This window comes from Aulonocara sp. 'chitande type north' Nkhata Bay, linkage group LG17 (assembly GCF_057382095.1).
Source record: "Aulonocara sp. 'chitande type north' Nkhata Bay isolate Kocher_YH1m ecotype deep benthic linkage group LG17, A_spYH_male_GT1.1, whole genome shotgun sequence".
Classification (NCBI taxonomy): Eukaryota; Metazoa; Chordata; class Actinopteri; order Cichliformes; family Cichlidae; genus Aulonocara; species Aulonocara sp. 'chitande type north' Nkhata Bay.
Genome location: NC_141360.1, coordinates 3,798,747 through 3,820,678, shown reverse-complemented (window position 1 = coordinate 3,820,678; position 21,932 = coordinate 3,798,747). Strand labels below are relative to the sequence as shown.

General features: G+C 40.1%; 2 protein-coding genes across 5 annotated transcripts; one reads left to right on the top strand and one right to left on the bottom strand.

The window, feature by feature from the left end:
• Window positions 1-853: 853 nt before the first annotated feature.
• On the top strand, window positions 854-11,477 carry LOC147309476 (NXPE family member 3-like). 4 transcript variants are annotated; one of them, XM_086268667.1, is made up of 7 exons: window positions 854-1,095; window positions 2,991-3,144; window positions 5,470-5,895; window positions 8,008-8,300; window positions 8,523-8,593; window positions 9,524-9,730; window positions 9,814-11,477. In XM_086268667.1, the coding sequence occupies exons 2-7, from the start codon at window positions 3,025-3,027 to the stop codon at window positions 10,365-10,367; spliced, it is 1,671 nt and encodes a 556-aa protein (XP_086124793.1). In that variant the 5' UTR covers window positions 854-1,095; window positions 2,991-3,024; the 3' UTR covers window positions 10,368-11,477. The 4 variants fall into 4 exon arrangements, with proteins under 4 accessions (XP_086124793.1, XP_086124794.1, XP_086124795.1 ...); XM_086268668.1 differs by having other exon boundaries at window positions 2,947-3,144; XM_086268669.1 differs by lacking the exon at window positions 2,991-3,144.
• On the bottom strand, window positions 10,057-17,173 carry LOC147309475 (angiopoietin-related protein 5-like). The gene is made up of 7 exons (XM_086268671.1): window positions 14,476-17,173; window positions 14,241-14,321; window positions 14,094-14,121; window positions 13,901-13,992; window positions 13,181-13,298; window positions 12,795-12,980; window positions 10,057-12,602 (listed from the first exon to the last, which is right to left on the bottom strand). The coding sequence occupies exons 2-7, from the start codon at window positions 14,313-14,315 to the stop codon at window positions 12,304-12,306; spliced, it is 798 nt and encodes a 265-aa protein (XP_086124797.1). The 5' UTR covers window positions 14,316-14,321; window positions 14,476-17,173; the 3' UTR covers window positions 10,057-12,303.
• Window positions 17,174-21,932: the final 4,759 nt, after the last annotated feature.

The following is a 21,932-nucleotide window of genomic DNA, read 5'->3' as shown; positions in this document are numbered from 1 at the left end:
ACTTGGCTTTACTTACGTTTATTTTCAGATGAAATTAATCAAAGATGTGACATGATGTTTCCAGCAGCCATGCAGAATAAAAATGGGTCCCGGTCTATTTCTGGTGGGCGTGTTCAAGTGCAAATCACTTTGACTCAAATTAAAGATATTATCTGTTCAACATGAAAAGAAATATATGTTTTGAGAGAAATCAAAAACTTTGCGTTGTGTCCTTTGTACAGATATTTAGTTTCATCCAAATCAAAAGTGGTATTTTAAAATGCAAAAAGAAAGGGTTTCACAATCAAATCAATGATTTTATTCTGTTTTGAATGGCACTTATTAGATTGAATGAATGACTGCATGTTAGACTTTTTTCAGTGTATCGTATGGGCTTGAAGTTGGCCTGTAGTGTTGCACTCCACATAGAGTTTCCGATGAAGGATCCAGGTGTGGGGATATTCTTCTTTTTGACATCCATAATCTAGAGGGGTTTTGGAGCCAGCCTTTGGACGCAATTCCCAGAAATAAGGAGTGACAAAGAGTGAGCAAATGTTCTCTTGTACAGCCACGACAATAATCAGGTGGTGAAAGGCCTTGTAGGAGGAGAACATGTTCAGAGGTAAAAATGTGTGGGGGGGCAGGAGTGCTTGATGAGGAACCCAACGTGGTTGTGGAGAGTCTCCCCTCTTCCAGTTATTGTGCCGTTCTCATCCTCCATCCCACAGAGTAAAAAAAATACTCAGTAAAAGCAAAGGGGTATAGAGAGAAACACACTGACACTACTGGCCAAGTAAGAACAAAATCCAAGTCAATGCTGAAGTACTCCTGTCCATGTTTTTCTATCCTCCTGCGTGGAAAGTGGCGCCGCATGACGTCACACATAAACAGGAAATAACGATAGTGAGCGGTGCTGTGGAGAAAGAATTAAGAAATCACGACCTGTCGGATTTAAAATATTAACACACAAATACAATGTAAAGCTATCAGTAACAGTTAAGACGGACGAAGTCTGAGTTTGGTCCCAGTACGACGTGTCGTTTTCCCAGCTCCAGGAAATCAGCAGGCTCAATGGTCCAGAACGGCACAGATCAGGTCCTGCAGCACGTCAAACCTGTGAGTCACGCTTTGTGCTAAGAAAGACTTAAGTAGGGGAGACCGGGGATAGTTGTAACATTTTTGACATTTCTGTCTGTAAATTGGAGCTCTTTTAAGGTAGTGGATTCAAAATGTAATGCAAAGTATTTACATGTCTCGGCTATTAAATAGTGCAGCTATTTTCTCTGCAGCACAATTACCCATTGCATGGTATGGCCTCAAACACAAAGAGTGAAATGTTACAATTAACCCCATAGTCTGGGTTAGTTGTAACATATCCCGGGGTGAAATGTAACACAATGAAATAAGGGTACTAACAAAACATTAACATGTAATCTTTGTTTATTCAACACATGAATGCACTTAGAGCCATTTATGTAGCTGTGTGTGTGTGTGTGACAGAATGCAGAAATCTAGCTTTTGAACATATTCCAACCCCCCAAAAAAGACAAATTATGGAATTTTCTGTTTTCTGCAACTGAATATTTCATTAATTTTGGTTGGTCTTCCTTGCGTTTGGCCTCATTGGCTCAGTGGGCATTATAACCTACAACTCTTGCACCAATTTTGAACATAACAATGAAGCTGAAAAAATTTAGTTGTTCACCAGCATCGCAATTCCATTACTTTTTATCATGGCTTACCTTGGTGTGGTTTGCAGAGTGCTTCAGAAAGATGAGGAAATCTGTTTCTTGCACCCATCCTGATTTATTTCCACTACCAGTACTTCCTACTGGTCCATCTCTGACACAGTGTGGGAATGTGTATGTGTGGGAACACAAACAGTGGAGGAATTTTGTTCCCAATGGCATTAACCGCATATACAAAGGTGACCAGTGAACCTCTCTCTGCTGATGTCATTGCCCCAACTTGTTTAATATAAGTTAAAGTAATAGTGTGGTAAGTTGTAACATCTGCATTAACCCAGACTGTTGCTGTTACAACTGACCCAGACTCCTATAGCCATGAACTAGCTAACATTACAGCCAACGGCTAAAACATTAGCTCTAAAGACCTACACAGAATATATCCCCATAGACATACAAATAACATAATTTAAGTTTGATGAGTTTAACTGCAAAGCAGATAATGCTATTAGAAATTGAAATAAAGTAGAAAAACTTACTTTTTGGCATACAAATTACTTTTTTTCGTGTTAAATTGTTTGTGTTTGACAAAATGTGCTGATTTTTCACATGTGATAGCAGAACTGAGTTGGGCATGCACAGGATTAATCACATCATTTGAAACTTAGCCCTGATTGGAGAAATTGGAAGTGTTACAACTGACCCACGTTACAACTATCCCCGGTCTCCCCTACAATAACTAGAGTCAGTTATCCGCAAAAACAAACATGACGAGGTCATATTTGTTAGGATAAGACCATATGTCATTTATGTTTATTTATCCCAAAGTTGTGAAATTCAACTACAGCTGTCATAAGTGTGCGTGCGTGTGTGTGAAAACCTAGATGAATATGGAAATGCACAGTAGTTTATACAGGAACCATTTTCCTTGTTTTAGTTTTATATTGTTTTAAATGCAGGGAAAACGTGCTGCTGTTGTACTGAAGGGTTAAAGTACCAAATAATCATAAACAGCCAAAATAAATAAATATCTGCTTACACCTATGAGTAATGTTGAAAGCTCATTTATATTTTACAGGCTGGGCCGCAATCATTATAACGTTCAAATATTTTGATGAAAAATCACTCCATGTTTATTAGCTGGCAGATGTTCATCATCTTCTATGATTCCAGAGAAGTTTTATGAGAAGTTTTATGAGAACTTTTCTTTTCTTTTCTTTTCTTTTCTTTTCTTTTCTTTTCTTTTCTTTTCTTTTCTTTTCTTTTCTTTTTGAATAAATAGTTACCAACCCTTTTTTTTTTTTCTTTAATTTTTACCTGTACCAGGTGAGCTGGGAAAGATGAGTACTGTTCATCAATCATGAAATTCCAAGTTTATAAAAGAAAGGTCTGCACATGCCTTCCAAGGTATGGCTGCATCTTCCTATTCTTGGTCGTGTTTGCCTTAAGCTTCGTGATAGATTTCATGGACATCCTGGAGGTGAGGAATTGTTTTTTCATTCATTTATACATCTTTTCTCTTACGCTTGTCCAATTCAGGGTCATGAGGGCTGTCCCAGCTGTCTTTGGGGAGGAGGCAGGGTGCACCGTGCACATAGAGACAGACAACTATTCACACTCACATTCACACCTATGGACAATTTAGAATCACCAGTTAACCTAACCCCACTAATTGCATGTCTCTTTATTCATTTATTTGGGACTTAAATCATTTTAGGCAGTGAGATAAGGTTCAAGAACTGTGTTTTTAGAATAGTTTCATTTAATGACAGGCATTGTTTTTGTTTTGTTTTTTTACATTTCAAAATTAGCAGTGTAGTTTTCTTGCCAATGGTTTCTGTATTTAACTGGAATGTTGTAAATATAACCAGCAGACATGATGGTGAAGGATTGATCTGTGAACTCTATGTGGCAAATAAATGTCTACCTGTGCTAACCAAGAAGCATTGTAAACAGGTGTATTTATCTTATTTCCACCAGTCCTGATACGAGAGTAATTCTTTCACCTAGCATGTAACAAATAAATCTAAACCAATTTAAAAAGTGATTGGTGATTATACCCCCACATTCCATACATTATACACCTCTCCAGAAGTCCCACAGTCACTGTGAGTGGAAACACATGTAAAAAATGTTTGTACAAAATGGCCTTGGGCACCTTAAATAGCAACATAATGGCTTCTTACACAAAAAATACAATTTCTAATCTGACAACTTAACTATAAACTTTGAAAAAAGTAACAAAATAGGAGTATATTTCACAAATAATTATTTTAAATATTGCTTCAGTAAAAATGTTTAAAATCCACAGTATACTACTAAAAGTTTTCAAATCTATTACAATCGACTGTGCTGTTCTCATTGTCAAATACAAATTCTTTTCCATTATGTGTATTTTGTCGTATATGATAGGAAAGGTCTAGAAGTTACTCCATAGTCATTTGCAATTACACTGTAAGGAGGGGAAGTCTTATTTCCTATTTACCCATTGGTAAAACTAAATACCTACACTAACTGAGCAAAAGAATGAGAAACAATATACAGAATCTTCAAGTTTTATTTGTTTTGTCCCTTTTACCAGGACAAGGTAACTCCATAAACCTTTTTTTAGGTTTGCCCCCTTATGATTGAGGAGACACGCTGAAGCTCACTCACCAGGTAGCTTCCAACTCTCTTTACTTGTAAGCACAATCAATGAAGAGCAGTTACAACCCACTCTCTGAATAATGATTTGTATTCACAATGTAAGAAGAGAAGGTTAACATGCTCCATAATATGGGCTGCATCAAAAATATTGTGCAGTTAAAATGTGCAAACATCATTGTTTTTTTTGTTTTTTTGTTGAAAAACAACAAAAATCTATCTAGTACGACCATCTTTTTTTTTAACTACTCAGAAGGTACTCATTAGTTTAAAAAAAATAGATGAAGTATCCATCCATGTAATTTGAAAGTTTTGTCATAATTTCTTTCTCTTGCAGTGTATTTTTAATCTTTACTGTAAAAGTCCAGGTCAAAAGAAAATTAAACCATGAGTCACGGGCAAGCAACATGACTTACTATGTGTTAATAGACCTCTCTGCATTGACTCATACTTGTTATTAATCTCTGTCTTCCTTCTCTCTCCCCAACCGGTCGCGGCAGATAGCCGCCCCTCCCTGACCCTGCTTCTGCCGTAGGTTTCTTCCTGTTAAAAGGGAGTTTTTCCTTCCCACTGTCGCCAAAGTGCTTGCTCATAAGGGGTCATACGATTGTTGGGTTTTTCTCTATATGTATTATTGTAGGATCGATCTTACAATATAAAGCACTTTGTTTGTATAGCGACTTTTGTATTGATTTTGTGCTGTATAAATAAAATTCAATTGAATTGACCGTGGACCACAAATTACGCCCTTGGAACTGTTCTGTAGGATGGATGTCTGGAAAGATGGCTGGCTTTGTTGCCTCATTGTCCTAAATAGAGCCAACATTGTGATAAAGTGCATGTTCATGGTAAATCATCTCTTTCTGTCAGTTTAATGTTAATGTTAACCCAGACAAACCTGAAGTAACTCAGATATTGGAACAAGCTCGGGTTTAGTGCACTCATTTGTATTTGACATCTTCACTGAATAGTTTATTAATTTTACTGAAGATTGAAGATCAAGCAGATGTGGATCATTAGACATTTGTATTGGCACAAATAAGACATGAAAGTAGGAAATACAATTTCAAGAGAAACGTTTTATTGTAATTTGTTAACTGCTGGCCATTTATTTGATGGATTTTTGTGTCTGCTGTGCTCTCTCTCTGTTTCCCATTTTCAGAATACTGTGAAATCTACCATCCATAGCTCATATGCAGACAGACATTATGACTTCTGCAAATTCCAACCACTGTCCCTTAAGGAGACTCGTGAAGAACACCTCCTATTAAAGTCCATCGCTTGGCCTGAAACTCCACCTTTACCATTTCCTCATTACCTGAGCAAGACCAGTGATCCCTCACACAGCAGCTTCACCATTCTCTCAGGGAGGGAAGACGGAGAGTGGCACAAAGATGATAACCTGGAGATTCTGATCAAAATGTACGACTTCCAGGGGCTTCCAAAGAAATTTGGGGGAGACGTTTTACTTGCCCGGCTCCATAACCCGACTCTTGGTGCAGGTGTGGTAGGGCAAGTGGTGGATCATCTCAATGGCTCCTATTCTGCTGTGTTCTATTTACCCTGGGAAGGAAACGCAGAGGTTGAGGTGATGCTAAAACTGAATTTCAATGTGATCATGGTCTTTCAGTCAACCTTCCTTTTTAATACAATATGATCTTCAGACAAAGGTAGGATTCTCATTTCAAGATAGTAGACTAAACAAGACACAGGTGCAAACGATTAAAATAAGGATAGGGAAGTAAAATTCAGACACAGGAGACAACTTTCAAAGTAAAACACAGAAATGGTAACAGAATCTAACCAATCAGACACAATTCACACTTGACATAAAATGAACTAAATCTGAAAGCCAAGCTATAAACACTGAAAAAAAAGGTTTCAGGTCCTAAAAGGACATGGAAGTTAGCTCTAATTTGGCACTTGTCACGTTTAACTTTAAACTTTGTTAAAACTTCAACTGCACCCAGTCAAAAAGCCACACTCTAAAGCCGAGACCACATTTTTGTGCATGACTCTTACTGCAACCAACTTTAAGCATCAATATTATGTGATACATCATACAACCTCACTTCCAAAAAAGTATGGACGAAGTGATTTGCAAATATCATAAATCAAGATTTTCTTCATAATAGAACAATATAACAAGTTTAAACTGAGAAAATGTCCTGCTGTAAGGAGAAAAAATGTCATTTTGAATTTAATGGTAGCAATACATGTTGAAAAAGTTAGAACTGGGTCGTGTTTACCACTGTGTGGCATCTCTTCTTCTTTTAACAACTAAGGAAACCAAATTTTGTATCATCCTCACTTGATATAGGATTCTAGTGGCTTAACAGGCCTCATTTTATTTTCCTAATGTTGGTCAAAGTCTGTACTGTAGGTAGCCCAATTAAGCAGTATGTGACTCTTCTACTATGAAGCCATGATGTTGCAAAAGATGCACTGTTTGCTTTTGCATTCTCTTTCTGAAACATGAAAGTCTTCCCATGAAAATGCCATCATCTAGATGGGAGCATATATTCCTGTAAAACCTGTAGAAGAACGGATCCTCCCACCAAGCACTGATGATGCTTTTCCACATGTGCAAGCTGCCAGTTCCAATAGCATTAATGTGGTGCGCCTGACATCAGAGAAGCAGGCTTTTGAACGGAGTGCTACTAACATGTTTCCTTTCCTCTTTATTAGAATTTCAATTCATATGACCACAGAGCAGTTTTTTCCACTTTGTCTTAATCCAAATGACCTTAGCCCAGAGATGATAGTGGTGTTTCTTTATCATGTTCACATGTTGCGTCTTCTTTTCAGGATAGATCTTTAACCTGCACTTGTGAATTGCATGGTGAACTGTGTTCACAGAGTGATTTCTGGGAGTGTTCCTGGGGTCACACAGTGATTTCCATGACAGAATTATGCATGCTGTCTGTAAGCCTGAAGGTCATAGCTATCTAATATTTTTTCCCCTTATCCCATGCTTACAGAGATTTCTCCAAGATGCTTGATGATATTATATATTGTAGGTGCCGAAATATGCTAAGTGTTTTCAATCCTACATTTTGGAGCATTGTTCTGAAATTGTTCCACAATTTGTAATTTTTGCATATTTTCTTTTATTCAAAGAAACTGGGCCTCTCTGAAATGTTCTTTATACCCAAATATGTTACTACCATGTTGCCCATTAATCTAATTACTGCCAAATCCAACTGTGTTTTAGTAGAGCTCACTTTTCCACTTTTCTTTCCATTATCCCAATTTTTTTTGAGATGCTGCCATCAAATCCAAATTGAACTTCTATTTCTTAGAAAATAGTCAAATCTTCAAACTTCTAAAAGTATGTTTAAAATGAACAAAGAAAAAAAATGTATATATATAAAATGTATTTCTGTTCCCTTACAGATAAATACTCAGAGAGTGCACTGGTGTGGTAGCGGTTTGCACTCCTGGAGTACTTCTTTTGCTTGTTGATTTCTAAAGCAACTAAAACCATATTAATACTGATAAGATGACCACTATACATCGATATACATGATGTCTAAAAGTGTGGTTTGCATATTTAACTTCAACCATTTGTTCTTGTCATAAGCAGTATGCCGAGGCATGATCATTATGACGTCATCATGATCTAAGGGAAGTTTAGCTGTGCTGTATGCCAATCCACAGGGAAATACACAAATAGGAATGTCATTCTTTGTCCTCCCAGGTAACACTGGTTCACCCCAGTGAGGCAATCACAGTGCTGCGCAGTCTGACCAGAAAACACCCTGACAGGATTTACTTCAAGAGCTTCTTCCGCTCAGGCTACATCAATGAAACTACTGTCTGTAACGTATGTTTGCGTCCAACCCAGCAGCCTGTGTGCAACTACACTGACCTCAGTACAGGCGAGCCGTGGTTCTGCTACAAGCCAAAGAATCTGAGTTGTGATACCAGGATCAATCACTCCAAAGGAAGGCTTAAAAAAAACCTCAAGACCACAGAGACCCTTTTTCAAAGGTGTGTATATGCCACATTATCTGTGTGACCTAAATGGGGAATTTCTAAAGTCGAGGCAAAAAGTGGGTTTTGAGGCTTTTCTTCCAAAAAGCTAATTATTTACACTCTGATATGAAGAAAACTTCGTCTGTACTTGTGTTAATGGTAAATGGGCAAAAAAAAGGGTATTTTTGTTTTGTTCTCTGCAATCTAAATCATTTTGTTGCGTGTGCTTTGCCTCAGTGATGTCAACATGAAAGTCTCCATTCCAGCTTCAGGACCTTCCTGTGTCACTGTTTTGCCAAAAACTAAAGGTAAATTACAAGTTTTCCAATTTTTTACATTTTTTTTAGTAGTATGGAGTAAGCTAAAAGTTTTTGGATGCGATGTTAGTGTTCATGTGGAGAGATAATCCCTAAGAAGTTTTTTTCAGTGCTCCTTCAGAAGCTTGACTGCTACACATGGATCACTCCCTGGAAGCCATGTTCTGTGCCCTTGCAGTGCTGGGTCTTCGTAACTGTGTCAAAACACAACTTGTCTTGATCTCACAATTTTCTTTGCACTGTGTGTGGGCCCACAGTTGTGTGCTGATACATACTACATGTTCAGTTTCCAGTGGATATACTCAGACTTCCCAAAATGTTACAGTACAGCTGTCCTTCAGGAATTCACCTGCACAAACCTGTAAATGTCAAACAGTGACTACAGTTCCAGTTGATCTCCCACTGGATGTGCTCTCTGCACAAATTTAAGGTCCATAAGTAAATGTAAGTGATTATAACAGGACCTTCCAGATGCAATTTAAAAGTAGCTGCAACAGAAGAGTGTCATAAATGAACCATGAGCAAGAGATAAGGTTTTTGGTTTTTCTGACTAGTTTCCAAAATGTTTTGATCACAACACAAGCTGCACTTAGCAGATAAAATGCTGAATGAAGTGCACCCTCTCTCTTTAATCTTCAGTTTGAGGCAAGTTTTCAACATCCACATATGTGGTGAGTTGTAAGGTTTACAATCAAGACAGATTATGATATGTTCAAAGCTGCCATGATTTCATGTAGATGGCCACAGGGTTAAACTGTTCCAAAACTAATATAGTGGTGTGAAGTCTTGCATCTGTAGTATGATGGTAGAGTGGCTTTTTTTCTCTGGAATTTGCTTAACTTACGCATGATTGCCACAGTAAGATTAGACTTATCAGCTGGTTAAAAATATACTATTATTTATTTTTTAACGTCTTCTCAGGTTGGTCCATGGTGAGTAGGCGCACTGTGAAGTCTAGACCCTCTGGGTATTATTTCCACGGTGTGTGGCAAGCATTACGTGGCCACAGAGTTCCTCACTTCAACACTTCCTCAGCTATCACTCAGTGTCTGAAAGGAAAGGTGGTTCATATATACGGAGACTCCACCGTCAGGCAGTGGTTTGAATACTTTAACGCAACACTACCAGGTAGCTGCTCCACAAACCTCTCTGGCAACAATTTGATTTTTTTCACAGTGAAACTTAAATCATTCTCTCTGTATTATTTTCAGATCTTAAGGAGTTTAACCTGCATAGCCAGAAAAAAATTGGACCTTATATGGCTCTAGACTATGTGAACAACATCTTGGTGACATACCGCTGCCATGGTCCTCCTATCAGGTTTTCCAAAGTCCCAATCAGCGAGTTGCGCTATATTGCCAACGAATTAGACAGCTTGACTGGAGGCAGCGATACCGTCGTAGTTCTTGGCATTTGGTCGCACTTCAGCACTTTCCCCGTTGAGGTCTACATCCGGCGTTTGCAGAGCATCCGCAGGGCGGTGGTGCGGCTGCTGTCCAGGGCTCCAGATACACTGGTTGTCATTCGGACTGCAAACCCAAAAAATCTGACGCTCTATGAGACAATCACTAACAGCGACTGGTACTCGCTGCAGCGTGACAAGGTGCTCAGGGCCATGTTCAAAGGACTGAATGTCCATCTGGTGGATGCTTGGGAGATGGTCGTGGCCCACAACCTGCCACATGAACTCCACCCACAGCCTCCAATTATTGAAAACATGATTAATGTTCTCTTGTCCTACATATGCCCTAAAAAAGGTGGCTAGATGTGATTGTTTTTCAGCAGCCCATGCACACACACATTTATTCCTTGCTTATTTATAACAGAGATAAATAGTAATGAATAATTAAACTGAGCCTTTGGATTCTCATGCAACAATCCAGGAAATACTGGAACTCCTTATCTGACACACAAGCAGGATTTACATAAGGGAATATTGCCTCATACAGGCTCATTCCAATGAACCAATCTATGACACACTATGAATGTTTTATTGACAGTAGGTTGTAATTCAAAGTCACTTATTGAGTAGTTTACTCATTACCACAAAAGAAGTAAGCTTCACTATGCTGCCTTGCTTCCAAAGAAAATGTGTTTCGCCACAGTCATCTTTTCAGTGCAACTCTTATTGTGTTTTCTGCAGCAAATCAAATAACACAAAAAGGCAAAATAAAAACGTAAAAAGGGGTAACATTGAGCAAAGTTAGAAATAATTCAAATGTTTGCCATAGATATATATTCAGGTGGACATAAAAATACCGAAATTAATGCTACTAAGAAGGGACATAAGATGGGATATAACATCTCGAAATAGTCACTGATTGTTAATTTAATAATGCTAAACATTACTTTATAAAATATGTAAACCCTGTAAAATGACGTCAGATTTTACACAACACTGCCAGTGAATTTGCATCTATTTCTAGAGTACTGTTGGGAGCATTAATCTGACTGACTTCTCAGGTATTACCTCTAGAGTTAAGTGTTTACTGAAAATATCACAAGACACGTGAATGTATTTTCTGGATTCATGAAAGGACAAAAACAAGAAAAATGTTCTCCAGCTGAATGAAAAGAAAAAGGAAGTCCTTGTCTTTGCCCGTGACAGATTAAGTTAATGACAACTTAGGTTCTCTTGCCACATTTGCTAAATCTTCTATCAGGAACCTTGGTGTAACGTTTGACTCTGTCTTCACTGTCAATGCTTACTTTAAATCTCTGGTTCGTTCTTATTTCTGTTACTTGGATCACCAGGTTGAGTTCTACTGTGTCAGGCTTTGGATTGATATTTGTTATTTATGCCTTTATTTTATCACATCTGGATTACTGTAAATTCATTGTTTACTGGTTTTAATAAAGCATCCTTGGAATGCCTGCAGGTTGTTCAGAACGCTACCCACATACATTAATCCAGGTGCACTGACTGAATTATGCTAAGGACAATTTGGAGAAAAATTATTTATACCAAAAGCATGACCTGTGGTCAGATGAGACTAAACTAGGTCTATTTGGGTAAAGAGATACTGCTCATGTTTGAAGAATGAATCCATCCACAACCCAAAGAATACCGTCCCCAAAGTAAATATGAAAAAAAGATATGAGAAGATTTTGAAAGTAGTCAGCAGCAAAACTTGGGTTCTCGTGTTCTCTTTCAACACGACAATCTCCAAAAATATACGTTGGCATTCTGGTCTGCACATAGCCCTGACTTGAATCCCATTCTCAGGGGTGAAGACCAAGAACCATGCCAGAAGATGGTCAAATCTGGAGAAGTTTAAGAGATTTGCCAAAGAAGAATGGTCTAGGACTGCTCAGGTGGTGCATGTGAGACTTGTTGAAAAAGACAACAAAGGACTGCTGGCTGTTATCCAGCAAAAAGGATTTTCAACATAATTACTGGCAACAGAGGGGCTAATAATGTTGACTCTGGCATATTTTAGTTCTTGTAAAAATATTTTTAATACATAAAAAGAGAGGGTAAGCAGTGCTTTAACAGGAAGAGACCTCGGGTAGAACTTGATTATCTGGAAGGCATGTTTTTCAGTTTAGTACAGAAATGACTAAGCATTAACAATACACTGATTTTCATGCTTTTAGCATTGTATTTTACATATCTCCTTCACAGTTACTTTTCTTAAAAGCTTTGTTGAAAGTTTTTTGCAGAATGAAAATCAGCACTTGATAATTTGAGGAGGTTCCTTTCACACCGACTTGATCATCATTCTTGTGGCCTTGGCTGAGTATGGTGCAGGTGGTTTCCAGGTGCGCCAGTGGAGGCCCGAAGCCCAACCTATGTGTTCACCGTAGGAATGCCAGTCACCGTTTAGATTGGCGGACCCACACTTGCTGTACCACCACCCGCCGCCCTCTGTAAATGTACATGCTCCAACAGCAATGTCACCAAAGATGCAGGGGGAGCAGCCATCATTATCGCGGTCAACTGTGCTAAAGCCATAGCCATTCTGATCAATGCCTTTATAGGCACCACGGATGGCATCACCTTTGGATAGAGTGGGAAACAAATCAAGAAAAATGAATTTTTAAAATTCACAGGGTTTCTTTAAAGTACAAAAAAAGAACAATATCTAACACCTGATTGCATTAACAAACAGTGAGTAACATTTATGTGTATATAAAAAGCAAAAGAAATATGGCGACAGTAAAAACTTCAACAGGCTTCAGGCTTCAGTACCTGCATTTCCACGGTACTTCCCAACATGTAGTTTGAACGCAGTTTTCTCATTTCCCAGTCTAAAGTTTTTGTACTCAGCGAAAGCAGTCCCATCTTCATGATCCCACAGATCCACCCTCATTGTCCACTTCTTGGACTTGTCTTTGGTAAGATAAAAAATCTTATTCAGCCCGAGCCAGTGGTCCTCTGAAAATCAAAGCACAAAGAAATAAATGGTAAATGGCCTGTATTTGTATAGTGCTTTATTTAGTCCCTAAGGACCCCAAAGCGCTTTATACTACATTACACTACAAAGAAAAGATTTAATATTTTTATGTTAGATCCATTCTTGATCTCTAGGATTATATATCACTACATCATAATAATAATCATTGTAATTTATTTACGTGTCAGGTTTCCAAAGCCAGTTTTATATGCTGCCCATTTTCTGTGGAAAGAAACGGCTCCTCCGCTTCGTTTTTGAAACACCGTCCAGCCTCCATCTGGATGCATCTCACAGTAAACCTGAGTAAGAAGTTCATTCACCACATATTAAGAAATTCAGCTGGCATTTACTTCTACTTTTTATCTAAGGAGCAAGAAACATTTTAGAATATGGCCTACAAGTAGTGGAGTAATTCACCTGTAATAAATGGAAATTGAATATTTTATTTGAAATTACAATCTAATCATACTAACCTATGAATACTTAAAAGTAGGTACACTACAATAACTCGGGTTTTTACAGGAAACAAAGAAATTATTATATTGTATGTTAAGTACAGTGTAAGTAATTTTAGCTTGTGTAAAATGTCATGGTAATTTTGCAGAAAAATAAATATTTATGTATCTTACATCCATTTAGATAAGGGGAAATTACACCCTTGGTCGGGGCTATATTATCGAGTATATAACCAGAAGCTCAGTGTGCTTTTTGTCTAACATTATTGTTAACTTAATAGTTATGAATATAAAGTAAACTGTATCCTGTTATCTATAACCAAATGAAACCTTGTTCTGGTGAAATCATTTGATAGATAAATTGCAGTTATAGTTTACAGTGCTGCTTCTGTTTGCTGTGATCTTATAAACATGACTTTGTTATTATTTCTTGGCTCGATCGATACCTTAAACTTGGTCGCGGCTCCATTTGGCTGGATCGTATAAACGCCACTGGATGCTCGTGGTGACAGAGTCTTAATCTGTGTGCAGTCTGTTCCTGAGGCGTGCACCATAACAGAAAGAAACACAATAAGAAGCAGAAGAATAAGACTGAAATAGTATACTTATCTGAGTAATAACAAACAAGATGATCCATACCTTGAGGAGAACCTGCTTTGTCCTGTCTCTAGCAATACAAAGAAACAGTTTTAAAGTGAGTCTTAACCTCGTTTAAATATCCATCTTAAATACTGACAATACAGAAGCAGGACAGACCAAGTAGGGAAAGAATTTTAAAGCTCTTACTTTTACCCCGGCCTGTTCTGTGCAGCTCGAAAGAAATGCCAGGATGAGTCCACAATACACAACCAGACTCTTCATTTTGACCTGTGTTTAAAACAGACCAGACTGTAAACAGTGTTTAGTCCGATGAAAATTGCTGGTAACTCTGCTCTCAGAAGATGACTGGCTGCTCAGAGTAACTCTGTCCTGTTCATTACTGCAGCAGTAATAGTCAACAGTTTTTTCTCCAAACACATACTTGCGTGTTAGGTGAACCTTAAACCCCGTCTCAAGATTAACAACAGCAGCAGTCCCTTTATCCAATAGCTTAACTACCACACCCCCTTCACTGCTATGACAAGCGCGTCACTTCCTACCTTAGGTCAGTGTGAGTGTGACAACTCAAATCTGAACAACTGATGCAGTCATCCAACATGAACTGCACTGTTCTCTGAAAGAGCTTGTTTACCTAATGTTACACAACTTTCACAATGCTAATTTCTCAGACCTCTCTGGCTACACCTCTCTCTAACATTCCAACTGAGTAGTTCTATTTGCACAGCAATAAAGTCAATGTTTGTGGAAGCCAGTTACAGACATTATCTTTTTATTGACTCGGATAGCAAGGGATGTTTACAATTGCTCCTTTGGCGTCTGTAGTTAGAAAAATTACATGTTTCCCTTAAATCTAAATTTCTCTTCAGATATTGTTATTCCCCAGAGACTCTGCTCAGTCATTTCTTCTTATTCTTGAAGATGATAAATTTGATGTAGATATGAAACTGAAAGAATAAATTCTAACTACTTTTAAGCAATTGCCTAACTTTTTATTTAATGGCTCCACCAGATGAAATGTTTTAACCATTTAAGCATGGCACCAAATTTTCCAGTTATTTATGGTTTGTAGTAGTTTCAGTGATCGCCAGGTGTCCCATGAGACGTGTCGTTTTAAGTAAAATGTTTTTGCAACTTTTAACTTCAACTTTTTACTATGAAACACAGAGGTGCCACAGTTCTCAAACCAAACTCTGGAAGTTGATCAAAAAACAATTTATGTCTTATTTTTCCAAATGTTTACAGTAACTTTGGATAAAGCACTTGTGAGATGCTCCACATTTCCCTTGTGTATCTGCGATAATGTCTATATGTACTCTAGCAGGATGATCTTTGTGGTTGTTATGCTACAATCACAGTAGGAAAAACAGTGGTTGGAGAATGCAACACAACCAAAATTACTGTGTATGGTGCGCAATGAACTTGGTTGTTTCGAGTGATTGTTTCGACGACGGGGCCAGCATGACGCACAGGGTGACGGCTGAGGGAGTTGCATGCTTAATCTCTGGGTGACCTTGGTTAGAGCAACTACTTCCAACTGGTTTTTGACAGCAAAGAAATTGCAATTGTTTCTAGGGAGGTTGCAATCTACTCTGGTGTGACTGAGCCATTAAATACAAAAAAGCTAGACTGTGGTGAGTAGAGCAGACAATAATAGCAATTAAGTATGTTATTGTGTGTACCCAATAGGGTAAGCATGAACATGCATGAAGATTGTCACACATACAGCGATTATCAACAGCTATACATATAATTCTTTTGATTTTCATATTTATCATCCCCCTGTGAATCCAATGTTATTTGTTTCCACAATGGAATTTCACCACTAAATAGGGAATGAAGAAATTGAAAAATTTGATGTAATTTGGTGTAACTTGGTGTACCTATTTCTACTGGTCATGTCATCGAGTCAAGTGCTGACTTGGAGTCAAAATTGGGACCAGTCATTGGTTGGGAGCAATGGGACATCTGCAAAAGGGATGTTTAGTGCAGCTATCAAGTTGAAAGCTAGCAGTTACAGTATTAACATTTTATAACCTGTTACCTTGGTCTTGAATATTATTAATGGAATGAACATGGTTTCTGCCATTTTTATGGTCATTTTTTTTTACCTCTTCTTTTGTGGCAAACTAGTAATGGAGTGGGCTCATTGGAGGGTGAAAGAAGGTATCTTTTGTAATTAACTGATTTAAGCCTTGTGTAACAGAGATGACTGTTAAGCTGTGAATGCTAAGTTACGAAATTTGGGCATGTGCTATGGTACTAAGGTTTATCCAATTTATTGTAAATCTATTGTGTGATATGTGTAGTGTGGTGTATTTTCCAGTTGTTTAATGATTCAAAAGCTGTATATTTTAATTATATAAAACTCTAAGTAGCCAATTATGACCAACTGTCACCAACATGATTATCACTATTGTTTTCATCAGCAGTGATTTTTGAATTATTTGCCACAATTATTCATCGGTTTTAGTGACAAAAATATTTTTAATGCACTGCCATCTACACCAAACACTGCTTTCGCATTTTCTCACCTGTACAAATCTTTACATCCAAGTAAAACTGGTCTTCCGCCTTCCTCCTGCTTTAATTCAGTGCATCTCTTATCAGAAAAATAAAAAATTGACACCAAAACTTAAAGAAATTACATCAACAGGGCATTGCCTTCACTTTTACATTGTCCTACATTCCTGCTAATTAAAATTTCTTTGCAGGAAATGTGTTTAGTATAAGTCCTTCACTACATGCATTGTAGGGGGGGCGTGGTATGAAAAGGGGAAAAAACCCCAAAGAAAATGCTTGGACACTGCTAGCATGGGCGCCCACACAAAGGCAAAGCAGGAGATGAAGCATCGCTGAATATGTTTCCAAAACAACTTCATTCTAAGCAAAGACTAGAAAATATGGTGAAGCATATCTTCCCTTTGGCTTCACCTGCACAAGTGCCAAGATAGGTCTCCCTTGCATAATTGGTTTTCCCTTTGTTGGAAGCACGCGTTGGGCTCTTCAAATCACGGACAAACAGTATCCCACATTCTTAATTTTTAGTTCACAAACACTTCTTTAATGACTAACTACTGACATTTTGGGGATGTTAGCTCTTTATACAGTAAGGTTACAGTGGGATACAAATAATATCAGGCTGATCCTGCCACGATTTGTTCCCTCAGTTCAAATCACGGACTAACAGTATCCTACAGTTGTTTATGTTTTTAAACCCATTTTGCACAGAGAGGCATTTTTTGACAAATGTATTGATAGCAATGTTGAATATTATTATCCATCCATCCATCCATCCATCCATCTTCATCCGCTTTATCCGAGGCCGGGTCGTGGGGGCAGCAGCCTAAGCAGAGAGGCCCAGACCTCCCTCTCCCCAGCCACCTCCTCCAGCTTATCCGGGGGAACACCAAGGCGTTCCCAGGCCAGCCGAGAGATATAATCTGTCCAGCGTGTCCTGGGTCTGCATGCCCGGAACACCTCACCCAGGAGGCGCCCAGGAGGCATCCTTGTCAGATGCCCGAACCACCTCAGGCTGGCTCCTTTCGATGTGGAGCAGCAGCAGCTCTACTCTGAGCCCCTCCCAGATGGCCAAACTTCTCACCCTATCTCTAAGGGAGAAGCCAGCCACCCTTCGGAGGAAGCTCATTTCTGCCCCTTGTATCTGCGATCTCGTTCTTTCGGTCACTACCCACAGCTCGTGGCCATAGGTGAGGGTAGGGACGTAGATCGACCGGTAAATTGAGAGCTTCGCTTTTACACTCAGCTCCCTCTTCACCACGACGGACCGGTGCAGCGTCCGCATTACTGAGGCTGCAGCCCCAATCCGTCTGTCGATCTCCGGCTCCCTTCTCCCATCACTCGCGAACAAGACCCCGAGATACTTGAACTCCTCCACTTGGGGCAGGAACTCATCCCCGACCCGGAGTGGGCACTCCACCCATTTCCGGCTGAGAACCATGGCCTCAGATTTGGCGGTGCTGATCCTCATTCCCGCTGCTTGACACTCGGCTGCGAACCGTTCCAGTGCGAGCTGGAGGCCCCCATCCGATGAAGCCAACAGAACCACATCATCCGCAAAAAGCAGATTCTGAGGCCACCAAAGTGAAAGCCCTCCGCCACTTGGCTGCGCCTAGAAATCCTGTCCATAAAAATCATGAACAGAACCGGAGACAAAGGGCAGCCCTGGCGGAGCCCATCACCCACCGGAAACAAGTCCGACTTATTGCCGGCAATGCGAACCAAGCTCTTGCAACGGTTGTATAGGGATCAAATGGCCCATAGCAATGGGCCAGACACCCCATACTCCCGCAACACCTCCCACAGGACAGCCCGAAGGACACGGTCGAATGCCTTCTCCAAGTCCACAAAACTGTTGTAAACACGCAGTTCTTTGAATCTTTGGGCTGAAGGAAGGACACTACTCGGTGTATATATGCTCAATCAACAATCATTTATTTCGGTACAAATCACAATAAGAGCATTACAACGTCCGGACGGGAGCGATGCCTGCAGAGGTTCGACAGCATGTCTCAAAATGGTGGCAACTTTCACAGACTTTTATAGCTAATCCTGGCCCCCCTCTTTGTCATAAAAGCTGCATCTTCACATGTTTTTCTAATTCTTAGTGAGCCTGGCTCCTGACCTTGCCTCCCTGTCTTTCTGTGTGAAACTAGAAGGGGGGTGAAGAATGTGGTTTTATCTCTTCTGCCCAGACACCTAGTCTCCCTCTTATGGCCTTCTTCACATGATTCAGCAGTAAAACATTCTCAAGAAGACAGTGTCAGACATTCACAGCTGATCAAGGATACAGAGTAATGCACATTTTGTCTAATGAACTACAAATGATTATGTTTCTTTTATTCAAGAGTATAATAGAGACTAAACTACATACATAGCACACCATTAGAACTAAAGGATAATATATGGCCTGCAGCTGTTAAGCTAATCTACTACCTTGACTACTGGTCATAAAATGGCATATGTTTAGCTACTTGTCATTAACAACAAAACACATGTAGACTGGTTGGGCAAACTCCCATGCACCCTCAGGTATCCTTGAGAGGATAAAGAGCTGGTCCAGTGTTCCGCGACCAGGACGAAAACCGCATTGTTCCTCCTGTATCCGAAGTTCGACGAGTGGACGGACTCTCCTTTCCAGCACCCTGGCATAGACTTTCCCAGGGAGGTTGAGGAGTGTGATCCCCCTGTAGTTGGAACACACCCTCCGGTCTCCCTTCTTAAAGATGGGGACCACCACCCCGGTCTGCCAGTCCAGGGGTACTGCCCCTGATATCCATGCAACATTGCAGAGGCGTCCACAACGTCCTACAACGCCCAGAGCCTTCAGGAACTCGGGGCGGACCTCATCAACACCAGGGGCTCTGCCACCAAGGAGTTGTTTAACTGCCTCAGTGACCTCGCCCCTGGAAATTGGCGGGTCATTCCCCTCATCCCCAGACTCTGCTTCCTCCCCAGAAGACGTGTCAGTAAGTGCACCCGGTCTGTCCAGCGTCCTCCCCCGCCACCTGATCCAACTCATCACCAGGTGGTGATCAGTTGACAGCTCAGCCCCTCTCTTTACCCAAGTGTCCAGAACATATGGTCGCAGGTCTGGTGATACGATTACAAAATCGATCATCGACCTGCAGCCTAGAGCGTCCTGGTGCCACGTGCACTTATGGACACTCTTATGTTCGAACAAGGTGTTCGTTATGGCCAAACTGTGATTTGCACAGAAGTCCATTAACAAAACACTGCTCGGGTTCAGCACGGTGGCACGGTGGTTAGCACTGTTGCCGCACAGCAAGAAGGTCCTGAGTTCAGTTCCAACATCAGGCCGGGGTCTTTCTGTGTGGAGTTTGCATGTTCTCCCCGTGTCTGCGTGGGTTCCCTCCGGGTACTCCGGCTTCCTCCCACCGTCCAAAGACATGCAGCTTGTGGGGATAGGTTAATTGGATAACCCAAATTGTCACTAGGTGTGAATGTGCAAATGAATGTGAGTGCGAATGGTTGTTTGTCCCTGTGTGTTAGCCTTGCGACAGACTGGCGACCTGTCCAGGGTGTACCCTGCCTCTCGCCCTATGACAGCTGGGATAGGCTCCAGCGCCCCCTGCGACCCTGAAAAGGATAAGCGGAAGTGAATGGATGGATGGATGGATGCTCGGGTTCAGACCAGGGAGGCCATTCCTCCCAATCACGCTGTCGTTACCCACGTGAGCATTGAAGTCTCCCAGGAGGACAACAGAGTCTCCAGGTGGAGCACCTTCCAGCAATTGATTAAAGCAAAAATGAAAGCTTTCACGTAATGTCAAAATTGAAAAGCTTCGATTTTTGAGTTCATATATTTGTTTATCTGACTCAGAGGAGTCAGTGCCTTACCAATCATGAACCTCACTGCACGTCACTGATGTGAGTTATGAAACACTGCTTAATCACTTATCTGGATTATGTGTTAATATTTTTGACTTTGTTTTGTAAAGAGGTTGAAAGGAACCAAAATAGGAAACTTCCCTCATATTGAGTTCTTATCTCCACCAGAATCCCAGCGTTGATGTTTGACGGGAATGCATTCTGAAAGCTGTCTGTGTCTACTTAAATGAAAAGCCAGATAACCTGTTCAAGGAATTCTTGGTAAGTTAAAAACGGAACGATCAGTTATTTTCCTTTTTTTTAATTTGGGATTGGAAATGGAAGGTGGACTTACTTGTCCATATGTATATGTAATTAACTTATCTTTTTCTTTTATTTTTATTTATGTGGATCTTGGAGCAAGCAGAGAAACAGAGAAGCTGACTTTGGGAGTCTATGTTGTCAGACATGAAGGAGCAAGCTCTGCAGATACACCTTAGGACATTGGTGTCATCGTAGAAGGATGCACTGTGCAGCAAGCTCTTAGTGATGTGGCAAAGGGTTGTGCCCTCCTGCTTGGACTAATCTACACTCTAAATCTGAGCATTTGAATTTCTTCAGAAGGTACTGATGGAGTTAGATGGGAACAACCTATCCATGAAGGTGCAGGTTCTGAAAAACAAACTGCTTGAGTTTGAGCAGCCTGCACTCTATAGTTCTATAGAGGACACTGAACTTCTGCAAGGCCTTTCACTTTTCTGCGTTCTTTGTTCTTGGACCTTTACCAACATCCAACTACACTGAAAAAGACTGCTCCTAACTTTGGACTTCAGTTTACGTTTTGAAGCAAAGGTTATTTTTCTAAATATGGACAAAAATGACACTAAAGTAATTTCTCCCTGCTGTTTGCAGGGCTGTATTGTGGGCTTTTCATTGTAGCCCAATCAAGTTTACATTAAGTCATGTTAATGTTAAAAGGGCGATTGTGGCTCAAGAGTTGGGAGTTCGCCTTGTAATCGGAAGGTTGCCGGTTCGAGCCCCGGCTTGGACAGTCTCGGTCGTTGTGTCTTTGGGCAAGACACTTCACCCGTAGCCTACTGGTGGTGGTCAGAGGGCCCGGTGGCGCCAGTGTCCGGCAGCCTCGCCTCTGTCAGTGCGCCCCAGGGCAGCTGTGGCTACATTGTAGCTGCCATCACCTGTGTGTGGATGACTGGATATGTAAAGCGCTTTGGGGTCCTTAGGGACCATTTACCATTTAAAAATGTTGGAATCACAACACTTTCCAGTTTTAATCATTTCAGTTTAACATGACATTCTTTATCTTGTCTTCCTGCGCTTAAAATGCACTTGAATACATGTAAAGATTGTTTAGGAAAAAAGATCTAGAAGCATTTGAATTGCTCAAAGTGTGCTTCAACAAGTTTTACACAAAGTGTTATTAAAGTTAGGTTAACTGAATAAACTTGTGTTCGATTTTTTAAATTTACAAACTTAAATAGAGTAAGTTGCAATTCTGTTAAAGTGATTTAA